General features: G+C 49.9%; 2 protein-coding genes across 2 annotated transcripts; one reads left to right on the top strand and one right to left on the bottom strand.

Annotated features, from left to right (window-relative positions):
• Window positions 1-5,093: 5,093 nt before the first annotated feature.
• Window positions 5,094-6,990, top strand: Triagg1_1912 (uncharacterized protein; the record flags this gene model as incomplete). The annotated part of the gene is made up of 2 exons (XM_062896035.1): window positions 5,094-5,648; window positions 5,716-6,990. 2 exons carry the CDS (start codon window positions 5,094-5,096, stop codon window positions 6,988-6,990), a joined length of 1,830 nt encoding a protein of 609 aa, XP_062759451.1.
• A 529-nt stretch (window positions 6,991-7,519) lies between these two features.
• On the bottom strand, window positions 7,520-10,929 carry Triagg1_1911 (uncharacterized protein; the record flags this gene model as incomplete). Its single annotated transcript, XM_062896034.1, has 5 exons — window positions 7,520-8,232; window positions 8,461-8,584; window positions 8,644-8,733; window positions 8,798-10,659; window positions 10,890-10,929. 5 exons carry the CDS (start codon window positions 10,927-10,929, stop codon window positions 7,520-7,522), a joined length of 2,829 nt encoding a protein of 942 aa, XP_062759450.1.
• Between the last annotated feature and the right edge of the window lie 1,555 nt (window positions 10,930-12,484).

Genomic DNA, 12,484 nt, shown 5'->3' with positions numbered 1-12,484 from the left:
AACATATCAACGTCAACTGCCCAAATGCGGTCTGGAGCATTCCCGGCAGACGAGCATGACGACACGCAACTTGGTCGGAAGTTTCCGTTCGGCAGTGAAGCCGATTTTCCTCTGCTGAGTGAGTCTGCTTAGTGAGCGACCACAATTGGAATGGCACGGATTCTAGGCACAGGGGGATGACGAACCTGTCAGATTCGATAAATGATGAAAAGTTTTAGACGCGGCAAGATTGTCTTGATTGTGTTATCTAGTCGCACTTTAATGGATCTATGTTTTGACAGGTTCTAGAAGCTGCGCTAACATCAGCAATGGCACTGCCTCCCACGTGTAGCAAAACTTTGGACCCTCGAGAGACAAGATAACATGCCGCTATCCGATTTCCAATCAGCCCAACTTCTCCAGAATTGATACATAATATTCACACCAGTAATAGAAACACTATTCTGGATCCGAATTTATTTCCTCGGCAGCGTCTCCTTGCCGAGAGCCTCCAGCCCCTGCTGCAAATCCCGTGTCAACTCCTTCAACGTTTCAATAACGACGCTCAGTCTAACTAGCCTCTGGCCAATACTCGTGTTCGTCATGGCCCGCCATTCTATCAGGCTTTTAATACCTCCAAGACTCGTCGTGTGCTGCAAAAAACGAAGCTTTCTTGGTAGTCGTTTTGCTAAATCCGCATCCTTTAGGGTAATAGAGAAAACAGGTCCATACCCATTGGACATCTGTCTCCATAGCCAGCTACTCTCCTCCGTTGCCTCGGCCTGCAAGCTTGCATGATGAACCCGTTCAACCACTCGATGCACAGCAGTGGATGAATCCTGAAGCTGGCCATCATGTCAAGATACTAGTGCTGTTGCGGTAGCACTTTGTCTTGTAACTCGGAGCTCAAGAGTCCGCAGAGATCGCATTCCAAGCCAGTTTTCCAGATTGCCTGCGACTGACCCCAAATATACATGATCACTATGTAGCTTCAAAAGAAAGTCATGCTTGAGGTCCAAAAGTAGCATCAACAGTCAAAATGCCCCCGCATCATGTGCCTTGACCGCATAATATTGTAGATTAATGGCCTCTTCAGTCGGATTAAGTGGTGTCTCAATATGAATGATATCGCCAGGTTGTAACTCAGAGGCATCGCAGTCCAGAGGCAACGTCTCCAGACCAGTCATGCGAGAGACCATTTTGATAACACCATGGCAGCCATGATATCCCTCGCCAATATCAATACGACTCGGATTCAAAAGGACGAGAATTGCGTGGAAAGACACCAAGCCAGATGAATAAGTGAGAGCTGGCCCACCCAATATGGAGGTCAACAAGTTCATCTGGCTCATCTGCGAAACAATATGTTGTGCTTGTGTGCAGCGCGGGAGCCATTGCAGAGTGACTGTCGACATTGGCATCGACATGAACCGCGCGGGTTGCCAGTGATGAGCCATTTTGCCGCTTATAATCTCCAGAGAGCTGTTTAATCCTGTTCAGGTCCATGCTTTGATATTACTCTTTCGGTGATTATTGTTGAACCTTTTTGTTAGATCGATTGGCGCGATTGGCACGCCGTCTCCATCTGCAAAAACTGGAGATATACGTGCTCTATCATTAAATGATCAAGGTCGGAGATCTCATGTTTATTGACACCATGTTAGTCTTTATTGCCTCATAGAGCCGGATACATCAATGCATCGCTTTGTCTCCATGTGTAGACACAGCTTGATGAAGGTGTGATTCGCCTGTATCGCTTATCTCGTCTATATACGTTCAGATCCGGATGTATGGGCTGTTCTGGAAGCTTTGTGTTTCCTTACCCCATGCGCCTAAATACATGTAGTTGGCTTTTGTTGAATGGAGATTTCAGTGCAGAGCCGAAACAGTGACATAACGCGTCCGTTCGCCTTTAGAAGACGGTCATGGCTATGTAGGGGGTTGCACTTAGTAACCTACAGGTGCATGTAGTCACCTTCTTTCAGATGGGTTGATGCTGAGAGAGGGAATTTAATGGCATAGTAGAAGCGATATCACTTGCCCCGACACTCCTCAAGATCGATCTATATACCTGAGTGAATTGCCAACTGGTACCCAAGTAAGTGGACGAGGCAGGTCATCATCCAATATCGTCAGGGAGCGAAACGCATAACTTCAGTGCTCTATCATGTTTCCTGGCAACCGAGGGCGAAAAAATGGGAGGCTGTGACAAAAATGAGGAAGAACGCTGAGGTGGATGGCTCTTTATCTTTACTATTATTTGCCAAACGTATTTGGTGCCCATCTATTTCGATGGCATTCGATTAGCCGCAGCTGACTGGAATCAAGAGAGTGGCTTAACACAGGCGGTACAACAAGTGAGGTAGCTACATGTATTTAGGACGAAACATGGGTACCGTCAACGAGATGCAAAAGTGCTGATTTAGCAACACTTTCGCTACCAAGAAGCTGGTTTCTCAGTTACGTACTATGACAATCACGGGTATTTGCTTTTATCACTACTCGATCTGGGGCACTAGATGCTGGAGAGTGAATTTGAGGCTCCCAAATCAAATTTTAGAGGGCCGAGCCACACTAAGAGTACAAGGTTACAGATGTATAAATTATAATATATAAAAGCCAAAGTCTATGTGTATAAAAGTCGAAGTTTATGTGTTTCCCTCCGTGCCGTGGCCAGGACCTCTCAAAGTTTCATCGATAGGCTGTTTCCACTAATTTGAGCCGAGAGATGATTCTGAAGTTTACACCGTAAGGCGTTTAGTCTTTTGCTGAACCTGCCATCACTTTTGCCGGCCTTATTATCCTTATCGTAAACATAGCCCCTATTTACAAGTTGAAGCTTCAAACTTTTGGCGCCAGAAACCCGAGAAAGAGCAACTTACCCGTACAGATACAGCTCAAACCCAGTGCAACAAGCTTCAAGCCTGGGAAATCCCATGTCCGATAATTCATTCCTGTTAATCCGTTCAGATATAAAAGGTAACGATAATCCCAGGCTATGAACTTTTTGAAAGAGCCGACTAATACATCTTTCAACCTTTTCCACTCCACCTGCTAATTTTTATGCAATATGGCAGACACTCCAGCGACTGCTTCTTCTCCGGCGACAAAACGGTTCGATTCCACTGCCAAAGCCCTGTGTATACCCGAGATCCTCGACATAATATTCTCATTCTGTTTAGATGCAGAGGACTTGGAGACCTTGTCCAAAGCTGTCCAAGTAAATCGATTCTGGTTCAAGTGCGGGATAAAAAGGTTATGGACAAGTCCAAAAGCTATGGGCTACCTTTTACGAGTGCCAAAGGACCGACAACAGATATATGCCTCCAAGCTTCTTACCATTTCTTTTGATTACACTAGTGAGAGAAGATATTACAACGCATTTAAGGACCTCGAATTCCACCGATTACGGGAGCTGGCCGTTTTCAGCAATAGTCAAGATGTCAAAGAGATGGAGCTATACTGCGTGCCATCGCTACGCAAAGTCACGTTTCTTGGTGTATTCATCAACCTTTCTACCATAGGCTGCTTGCGCAATTGTCCGAAGATAAAGTCGATACATCTTGAACTGTGGATAGGACTCACACCCCAGATTATTTTGGATGTTTTGAAGCACCTACCATTGTTGCAAGAGGTTATTGTCTCTAATGGGCTAATACGCTTTGCTAACAGCGGCGTTATAAGCGGCGATCTTCTTCTTCACTTGGCACAGAGCAAGTGTGTAACCACCTTGAATCTTCCATGGAGCTGGCCAGCTTCTGCGGTAGAACAGCTTACAATCGCAAAAGATGATATGATATTTACGCCCTTTTCCACACTTGAATCTCTACATCTGGCTGCTACAGCAGCGGCCATCGAAGGGGCTGTACCTCTATTGAGAAATCTTACGTCGCTTGACCTAACGCTGGAAGATCCGGATTCTGCTGCGCTATGGCACATCGCGCGGTTGACGGCCTTGACCACTTTATCGTTGGCATTCAGGAAAACCATACGCATTTCGGCGGCAGCAATAACGGCATTGAGTGCTCTTTCAAAGCTTCAAATTCTAATCATGAAACCTGGGCCGCAAAACTATTCTGATCTCCCCATCGCCATAGAGACTGATTTCTCAGACAATGACTGTGAGATGGTTGCCTCTCAATGGCCAGATCTTCGCCACTTGTCACTGAACCTGGTGTGTGCCAATTTGTCTACCAAGGGGTTGTTATCTCTTGGTCGTCATTGTCGGAGCTTGGACTTTTGCGAGACCAGTCAGGAGATCAATCTTGACGACGTATTCTCTGATGGCTGTAATGGCGACGCCTTATTTCCACGGCTTAGGACGTTACGTTTTACCCAGACAGTCGACGGTCGCAATGATATTCCCAGGTACGTTTTAGTATGTAGATGCTTTACCTATCCTCATCATACATGTACCTACATCCACCTGAGTTATTGGAATTGAATATGTGACTAACGTGGGAGTTCAGCAATCCTAGTATCCTCGAAGCTGTGCTCTTCCTTGAGTGCCAATTTCCCATGCTCAAGGAATTACGTCTCTCATGGGATGCGGATAGATGGCGCACGTACTACCACCTGGTTTTTTATCTATGGAAAGAGAGGAAACATGAGCGTAGCATCTGTGGTCATTTGCTGGGAGATATTTGGTTACTACAGATACCTGAGATTGATGAATACAGGTAGAGATGGTACTTGGAACATTGATGCGTTACAAGGGGAAAATGTACCTAAGAATCTACATGCTGATATCAAAGGTCAAATACCGTGGCCATAGGAGTAGCCGCCAAAGGAACAAATGTCATCTTCTTAGACCTTCTTCTTGAGTGTTATTTACTAGGCATCCATATGTAATAATATCAAGACTTTACCATTGACACCACCTAGCCCAAGAGTAAAATATGGGATAATGCTATGTATGATGTGCACAGTACAGGTACTAAAAGTCACCCCTGGCCCTGGTACCCATGGCGCCTTATCCGCTGTAAATCCCCTAATCCCCCCCTCTGGTCACCGCCGATAGGTTCCCGCCCCTGGCGCCACAAAAGGCCCCCGTGCTTATCGGACTGTACCCCAGCTTACTGTCCTGCTGCGCCCCAATCCGAATCCGGGGAGACATGCGCGCATCTCCGTATCGACTCAACGCTCATCATCCCCAACCTCTTCTCTCGCACCGCCTTTTAACGCGCCCTTCGCCCTCAAACTCTCTCCTCTCCTCCTTTTCCCTCGTTCTCGTCGCAACCATGACACGGCGCGTGCCTTCTTCTCTGTCCCTCCGACAACAAGCGGCTGCTCAGGCCCAGTCCACCCTCTCCGTCTCGTCTTCCGCTTCCTCCTCGTTTGCCCCGATCCCGATCCCGACCTCGGCTCACGCTCAGCAAGCTGCCTCTCCCCTGGCCGCCTCCAAGCACTTTGTTCTCGCAGACATGGACGGTCGCCCGCCTCTCGACAACCGCGCCTGCATCAACTGCATCTCCAAGCTCTCTCCGAACGAGGTTAGCCAGGTCAACTGGCACCTTGACGAGGAGAACAAGTGCAAGCTGTGCGCCGTCAGGGACCTCAAGCCCGAGGCCTTCACCAAGCCTTTCTGCGACTTCTTGCGCGAGAACCCGACCGTCTTCCACACCGTCGACTACTTCAAGACCAAGCTGCGCCAGTCTGGCTACGTAGAGGTATGTCTCGTGACACCTCCAAGTCCGACCCCCCGTAGTACAAGATCAAACGCTGACAAACTCCTAGCTCCCCGCGCGCGACTCCTGGTCCGACAAGATCCAGCCCGGCGGCAAGTACTGGGTCACTCGCAATGGCAGCTCCATCATCGCCTTTGCCGTCGGCAAGTCCTACAAGCCCGGAAACGGCGTTGGCATGATTGCCGGCCACATCGACGCCCTGACAGCCCGACTCAAGCCCGTCAGCAAGAAGCCAACCACGGCCGGCTACGTCCAGCTCGGTGTTGCTCCCTACGCCGGCGCCCTGAACCAGACCTGGTGGGATCGAGACCTGAGCATCGGCGGCCGAGTCATTGTGCGCGATGAGAAGACGGGCAAGACCTCTAGCAAGCTCGTCCAGCTGGACTGGCCCATTGCCAAGATCCCCACGCTGGCGCCGCACTTTGGTGTCGGCATGATGGGCCAGAACAACGCGGAGACGCAGGCTGTCCCCATCATTGGATTAGACAGCTCCGATAGCTCCAGCGCCGAGCTGCTTGGCTCTGTCGGCGCCTTTGTCAACACCCAGCCCCCGAAGCTGGTCAGGCTCATCTCGAAGCAGCTTGGCATCACCTCCTACGACTCCATTGTCAACTGGGAGCTTGAGCTTTTCGACTCCCAGCCGGCCTCCGTCTTCGGCCTGGACAAGGAGTTCATCACCGCTGGAAGAATCGACGACAAGCTGTGCTCGTGGTCCGCTCTCCTGGGTCTTCTCCACTCTACGGAGCGAGACGAGGACAGCTACATCAAGCTGGTGGCCCTGTTCGACGACGAAGAGGTTGGCTCTCTGCTGAGACAAGGTGCTCGGGGTAACTTCCTGCCCTCCACCGTTGAGCGCGCCGTCGAGGCCCTCAACCCTACCACCTACGGCCCTGGTCTCATCGGCCAGACTTTCGCCAAGTCCTTCCTCCTGTCCGCCGACGTCTCGCACGCCGGCAACCCCAACTTCATCGGCAACTACCTTGCCGAGCACATCCCCAAGCTCAACGTCGGCCTCGTCGTCTGCGGCGACAGCAACGCCCACATGACCACCGACGCCGTCTCTTCCGCCATCCTCCACCGCGTCGCCAACCTGTGTGGCGCTCAGCTGCAGGACTTCCAGATCCGAAACGACTCCCACAGCGGCGGCACCGTCGGTCCCATGCTGTCGAGCGCAATGGGTGTGCGTGCCGCCGATGCCGGCTTGCCTCAGCTGAGCATGCACTCCATCCGTGCTACCACTGGTGCCCTGGACCCTGGCTTGGGCGTCCATTTCTTCAAGGGCTTCCTCGACTTTTGGGAGCAGGTTGATGGTGAATGGGAGTAATGGTATAGTAGGTGGATATAAGTCATTTTTAGATATGTTCAGAGTAAACCAGAGCATGTTTTGCATCAGCAGGGGGAGTAATATATAGATGAGATTAGAATCATGTCACTCATGAGTTTGATACAGCAGATAGATGCTGCTAATAGTAATTGATTCCAAACAATGTGATTCAACGCTATGCTGTGTCTCCGCCCCCCTAACACTACACATTATCATTTCGTATATATCATCCCGACTCAATTTTTCTCCTTTTCTGTCACCATGCACCCCATCCCTGCGACCATATCACCAATTTTCCCATCCAAATCCATTTCGTCCTGAATATGCGTCCCCCAATTTGCCAAACAACATCTGCCTAGAAAGTGCCATTTCAATATAGAAGCATATCCCACTCATTATCCGCGTCTCGTATATTGCAACGCTTTCATCCCATCCATCCATCCGTCCATCCACACACACCATGCAATCATCATGACCTCAAATAGTCATCCGCAAAACAAGTCTTCAACCAAGGTCAAAGCACCGGACATTAAGCTGCGTTCCCGCTATTCTGGGGTCGCATTTCCGACAAGCTGCCGGCATCATCTTCATCTTCGTCATCGTCATCGTCAAAATCGTCGCTTTGGCCAACTACACCAGCCGCATCCCCAGCCCCGTCGTCAGGCTTCCGCTTCTTCTCAAAATCCTGCTTATGCGCCTCTGCCAAGATCTTAGAGAAGCTTCGATGGATGGGAGAAGGAACGGGGTCGGTGCGGCGCCGAAGGCTGCCGCTCGGACGGCCGGCAACGGCAGTAGAGGCGGCAGAGTCATAGAAGCTGGGGTGTTCGGCAGGCTGCGGCCGTGGTGGCTGTGGCTCCGTCTGGCGCTCCTCTTCCGGCGATATTATCGGGCTGGATTCGACGCTGGCGCGCTCCAGCAGGGGCTCGATGTGATAGGGGAGAGGAACATCGCGAGAAGCCTTGTACTGCGCTACGTTGGCGCAGTGCTCGTTTTCTACACGCAGGAGCGACCATATGCCTCGACGGAAGACTTCCATGAAGCTAACCATGAACGAGACAATAGTAGAATGCTGCGAATCGTGGGCGAAGATGGCATAGAAGATCCACGAGAATCTGAGTATAGGGTCGACAATCATAATGATGTAATAGATCCAGCGGTGCTTCAAAGCGAGAATATCACGGAGAGCAGTATGTCGGCTCTGAGGCTGAAGCAGAGAGAAATCCATAAACAGATCCCAGATAGCTAACGTCATCTGTTAGTACCAAACAGCCTTGGCCTGGTAGAACGAAAACAACTCACAAGTATATACACCGTTGATCGTCGAAAAAGTCACAAATAAAGCCAGGTTAGAGTGGCTCTGATGAATTCGGTAAAGGGATAGATAAAGGTAAGACAATATGGTGGCGGTATATTTGCCGCAGTTGACTAAATGTGGGAAAATGTTGCGTGTGTCTCTATAACGCCGAATACACTGGAGAAAGCGCCATATTGCCGGGAGTGTAGTTAGGAATCCGAGCAAGCGGGAGCTGGTCGAGTTGCACTGCCCAGGATTATCCCAATGGTTGGCATACAAGCAAAAGAACAGTTCGATGTTCTGTCAAATATGTCAGTCAACTTTTGCCCCATTATGGTTCGGAGACGAGCACCACTTACTGCCATCGAATATGTCAAAGAACAATACATGTCCCCAAGGAAAAAATCACGAAACTCCACAGGATAAAGTCCAGACAAGAGAAGACGCCACTATCGCAGGGGGTTAGCATCGCAGACACGTTGCTCTTCGACCAGGGGAGCCCAAGATACTGACATGTGAATATGCAAGCCATCTGCGGCTCTTATGTGCAAGCACAGGAGCAGGGAATAAAATAACAACGACAGTTAGGCCAACCAAAAGAACGGGGTAATATAGATACATGGCATCCCCCCCGTATCTGCTAAAGTTGGCCCACATGATGACGCCAAAAAGCAAAAGCAATGCTGAAGGGAATTCAGAGAGCTGACGCCAATCAAGCTGACTTCGCTGGTCAAATTCAAAAATAAAGGGGTAATTCACCCTGTTCCGCAGCCAAATGGAGCAGTTGATGCAGAAGAGGGAGAAAAGCATGAGCATAAGGAAATAGCCGCCATATAGCTGCAACAGATAGCTTGTTTGAAGACTCAATGTCGGATCATTGTCATCTAGCAGCTGAGTGCCATAAACGAGACCTTGGATGCTGAATACAGCTCCCGTGCCGATGAGGATGCCGTTAAGGAACGAGCTTCCAGACTCATCCTTGGGCTTTCTGTGCAGCTTTCGCAGCTTGCCCACCGCAAGCTTTTGATTCCCACGCTCAAAGTACCTCGCGTAGAGATCTTCGACAGATTTGATGTGACCTTCCAGAACATCGCTATTGACAAACCAAGCCTTTTTGACCTTTTCATTCATGTAGCGCATAGGAGGTCGAGCGTTGACAACTTTGTCATACTTCTTATTGAGTTTTCGAAAGGCCGTGCGGTTAAGCATGGCATATGATTTGAGCAATTCCAGGCCGCGATAGAACTCTTGCATCGCCAGCTTCAGCTTTCTTTTTGCTGTGCGATATGCCACCTCGTCTTCTACTGGTCGCCGCACATAGTCCATACGATCGGCCTGGGCCCTGTTACCGGCCGTTAGATGTGGTGTACGAGGCATATCCTGGAAATTTTTCGAATTTGGTCCGGGCGGGAAGATCTTATTCTTCAACGGATTTATCCAGGCACTCGCCTTGTCAGGGTTGCCTTCGCCAGATTGTTGATTCGAGGCCCCAGAAAGTGAGCGATTTGTCCTCTCGTTGTTTATCTCCTGAATTCGCCGGTTGCGCATCTCATGAAGCTGTTGTCGCAGCATGGCCAACCGCTGGCCAGCTCGATCCTCGTTCTTCTTGTAAAAGGTCTCCACCTTTTCCAGCTCGGAGTCGAGGAATGAGTAAAACTGTTGTTCTCGCTCCCGAACAAGGTCAAGGCTCTGGCGTGGAAGGCCCGTTATTCGAGCGGATTCCCTCGCGCTAGAAAAGATGCGGCGAAGTCTATCATCGGCGGTGTCTGTCGGTACCAAAGTCTGTAGCGTTCCAGAGCTGAAGGGGCCCGACGAGTTTGACCGGTGGAAATTGAAGCGAGCACTTTTATTTCCAGGACTGAACGACTGTTTGGCACCAGGAGATGATGTCGTTGTATAAATGGCAGGGGCAGGGAGCTCGAATTCGTCGTCGTCGCCATCGCCCTGGTTGTCACTCTGCTTGCCGTTTTGGTCCTTGTACCGGCCATCCTGTTGTTCTTCGTCATCATCGCCTTGGAGACGAAGTGATAGTGACTGAGGGTCCGCAGGGGGTGTCGGTACGAAGCTTCCATACCCCACACTGTTACCATTGCTGTTCAAGGCTTCATCTTCCGTCTGCTCTGCGATGGCGACCGGTTCCGATTGGCCATGCCATCTCGAGCTTTTGGGGGCATCATCAGACGGCCGAGAATTTTCGAATCGAGAAGACGGTTTGGGAGAAGGCTCCGTATGTGGCCCTGCTATTGAGAAAAAGGTCGGGGTGCGGCGTGAACTACGAAGTCGAGGTGTAGAGCTGGAAGTTCTCTGGATGGCAGAGGCGACAGCTTTGACGTATTTCTTGCCCGCCTTGTAATTGAGATACTTGATTCGCCATTCTATATGGTTGGTAACAAGGGAGAGAGGGAAAAGTCAGCAATCTGATATCCGATGGTTGGTTGCACAGACAAGCTTTTTTTTTGGTGTGTGTGTTCTTCTTTGTCCCCTTTTCCCGTTGGTGGCAACCTAGCAGCAACAAGAACAAAGGGCCGAAGACAAAGAAAACAGTGAGGAACCAGTAACAGCCAATCAAAATAGCAAAGACAGAAGCAAATTGTTCAGCGCTTACCAGGAACTGCCTCGCGCTCGAGCTCCTTTGCGAACTTCATGGTGTTGCGCAGAGCCCTACCTTGGCCAGACCGGGGTTCGTCTGCACTGCACAGCACCAGCACAGGGACGAAGCGTGCACAGGTCTCTCTTCAAGGCGCAGGGGCGACCTAAAAGTGCACCCGCAATTCGTCGATCGAGCCCTTGCTCTCGGTGACTATGTCTGAGAGGTACAAGCTCCAGGCACAGGAATGAGATGGGATTGGGATGGACCTGTGACAATCCGCCGTGGAGACACGTGCGAAGCCGCTGTCTTGGAGGTTTGGCAGCGGCCCGCTTTTTCCAGCAGGTGCCCCTGACGTCAAGACGCTAAAAGCGATGAGACAAAACTTCGAAGCCGATAGTCTGTCTTAGTTGCTGTTCTTGAACTGTTTCATTGTTTCTGTTTAGTTTCAGCCTGTCTCTGATACTGAACTCGCGCTGAAGAGTTGTTGCCGTTCAGCCAATCCACCGGACCTGATTTATATGAACTCCGACCCTTTCTTTTTGCTGCCATCAAAGAGCGGTGGACACAAATGCTACAGAAATGGCCCCCCCCTTGGCTTATCACCACATGACGCTGTTCCCGAGCCGCCACCGCTCCTCCATGTCCTGTTCAGCTTCAGCCAAACAAACGCCACATATCCATTGAACTGAACTGATCCGTAGAATTGAACCGAGCCATTGGATTGAACTGATTTTGTGTTGAAAGTGTTGGCTTCAGAGTCGTTCTTCTTTGAGAAGATGCGACGTAGTGAGAGCGTTTGCTTGCTGATGCTCATCTCCTGTGATATATAAATACCTAGTACCCAGCATCATGAAGATGGGTACCTAGTATATATAAGTCACAGTCCAATCAGCACCACGAAAAAAGCGGCAGCCATCACGGAATTAGAGACCCAGAAAGAAACAGCCCCCAAGTAAAGATTACCTCGAAAGCGACAGAAACAACATGTGTCTGTACCGCCACAAACGCCTCTTTTGTCCGTGCACAAATGTAGACTGCAAGACTCGTAGTGGCAGATGCAATTGCCCCGAAGAACACAGATGCGACGAAGAAAGCGTACCGCGCAAAAACCGAGTTCGTCAAGGTCATTTCCTGGATAAATGTCACGCCTACAGTCATTCATGCGATGATTGGAACGAGGTACAAATGTTACCCGGAGGATTATACAATCCGATACATTGCCCAAAATATGATGGCAAGACCGTCCTGGAGGAGAGAGATCGCCTGTGTAAGGAGTGTCAAAAGGATTGTGCTGATAAGCAGACTGGATCAAACGTCGAGAAGAAGATTGAGCAGACTGGATCGAACGCAAAGAAGAAAAATAAAAACCCTTCCTCTGTTTCTTGCTGCACGGTGTCTTGAGACTTGATGATCAAAACGAGATGTCGGGGGCCCAGCTCGGGTAGGCGTCTGGTCAGCAATAGGATCGGATCTGAGTCTATGATTGGGATGTCTGTGCATTGGGGTTTATAACTTGTCTTTTTCTGGGAATCACATAACGGCGTCAGGAACTAGGTTGGATGAAGGAGGATTATACCCATGGGATGGAGGAGTTTGGGAAAAGTTACAGG

The sequence above is a fragment of the Trichoderma aggressivum genome (assembly GCF_033847375.1).
Source record: "Trichoderma aggressivum f. europaeum strain CBS 100526 chromosome Unknown scaffold_004, whole genome shotgun sequence".
Classification (NCBI taxonomy): domain Eukaryota; kingdom Fungi; phylum Ascomycota; class Sordariomycetes; order Hypocreales; family Hypocreaceae; genus Trichoderma; species Trichoderma aggressivum.
This window is presented reverse-complemented; position numbering and strand designations above follow the sequence as displayed.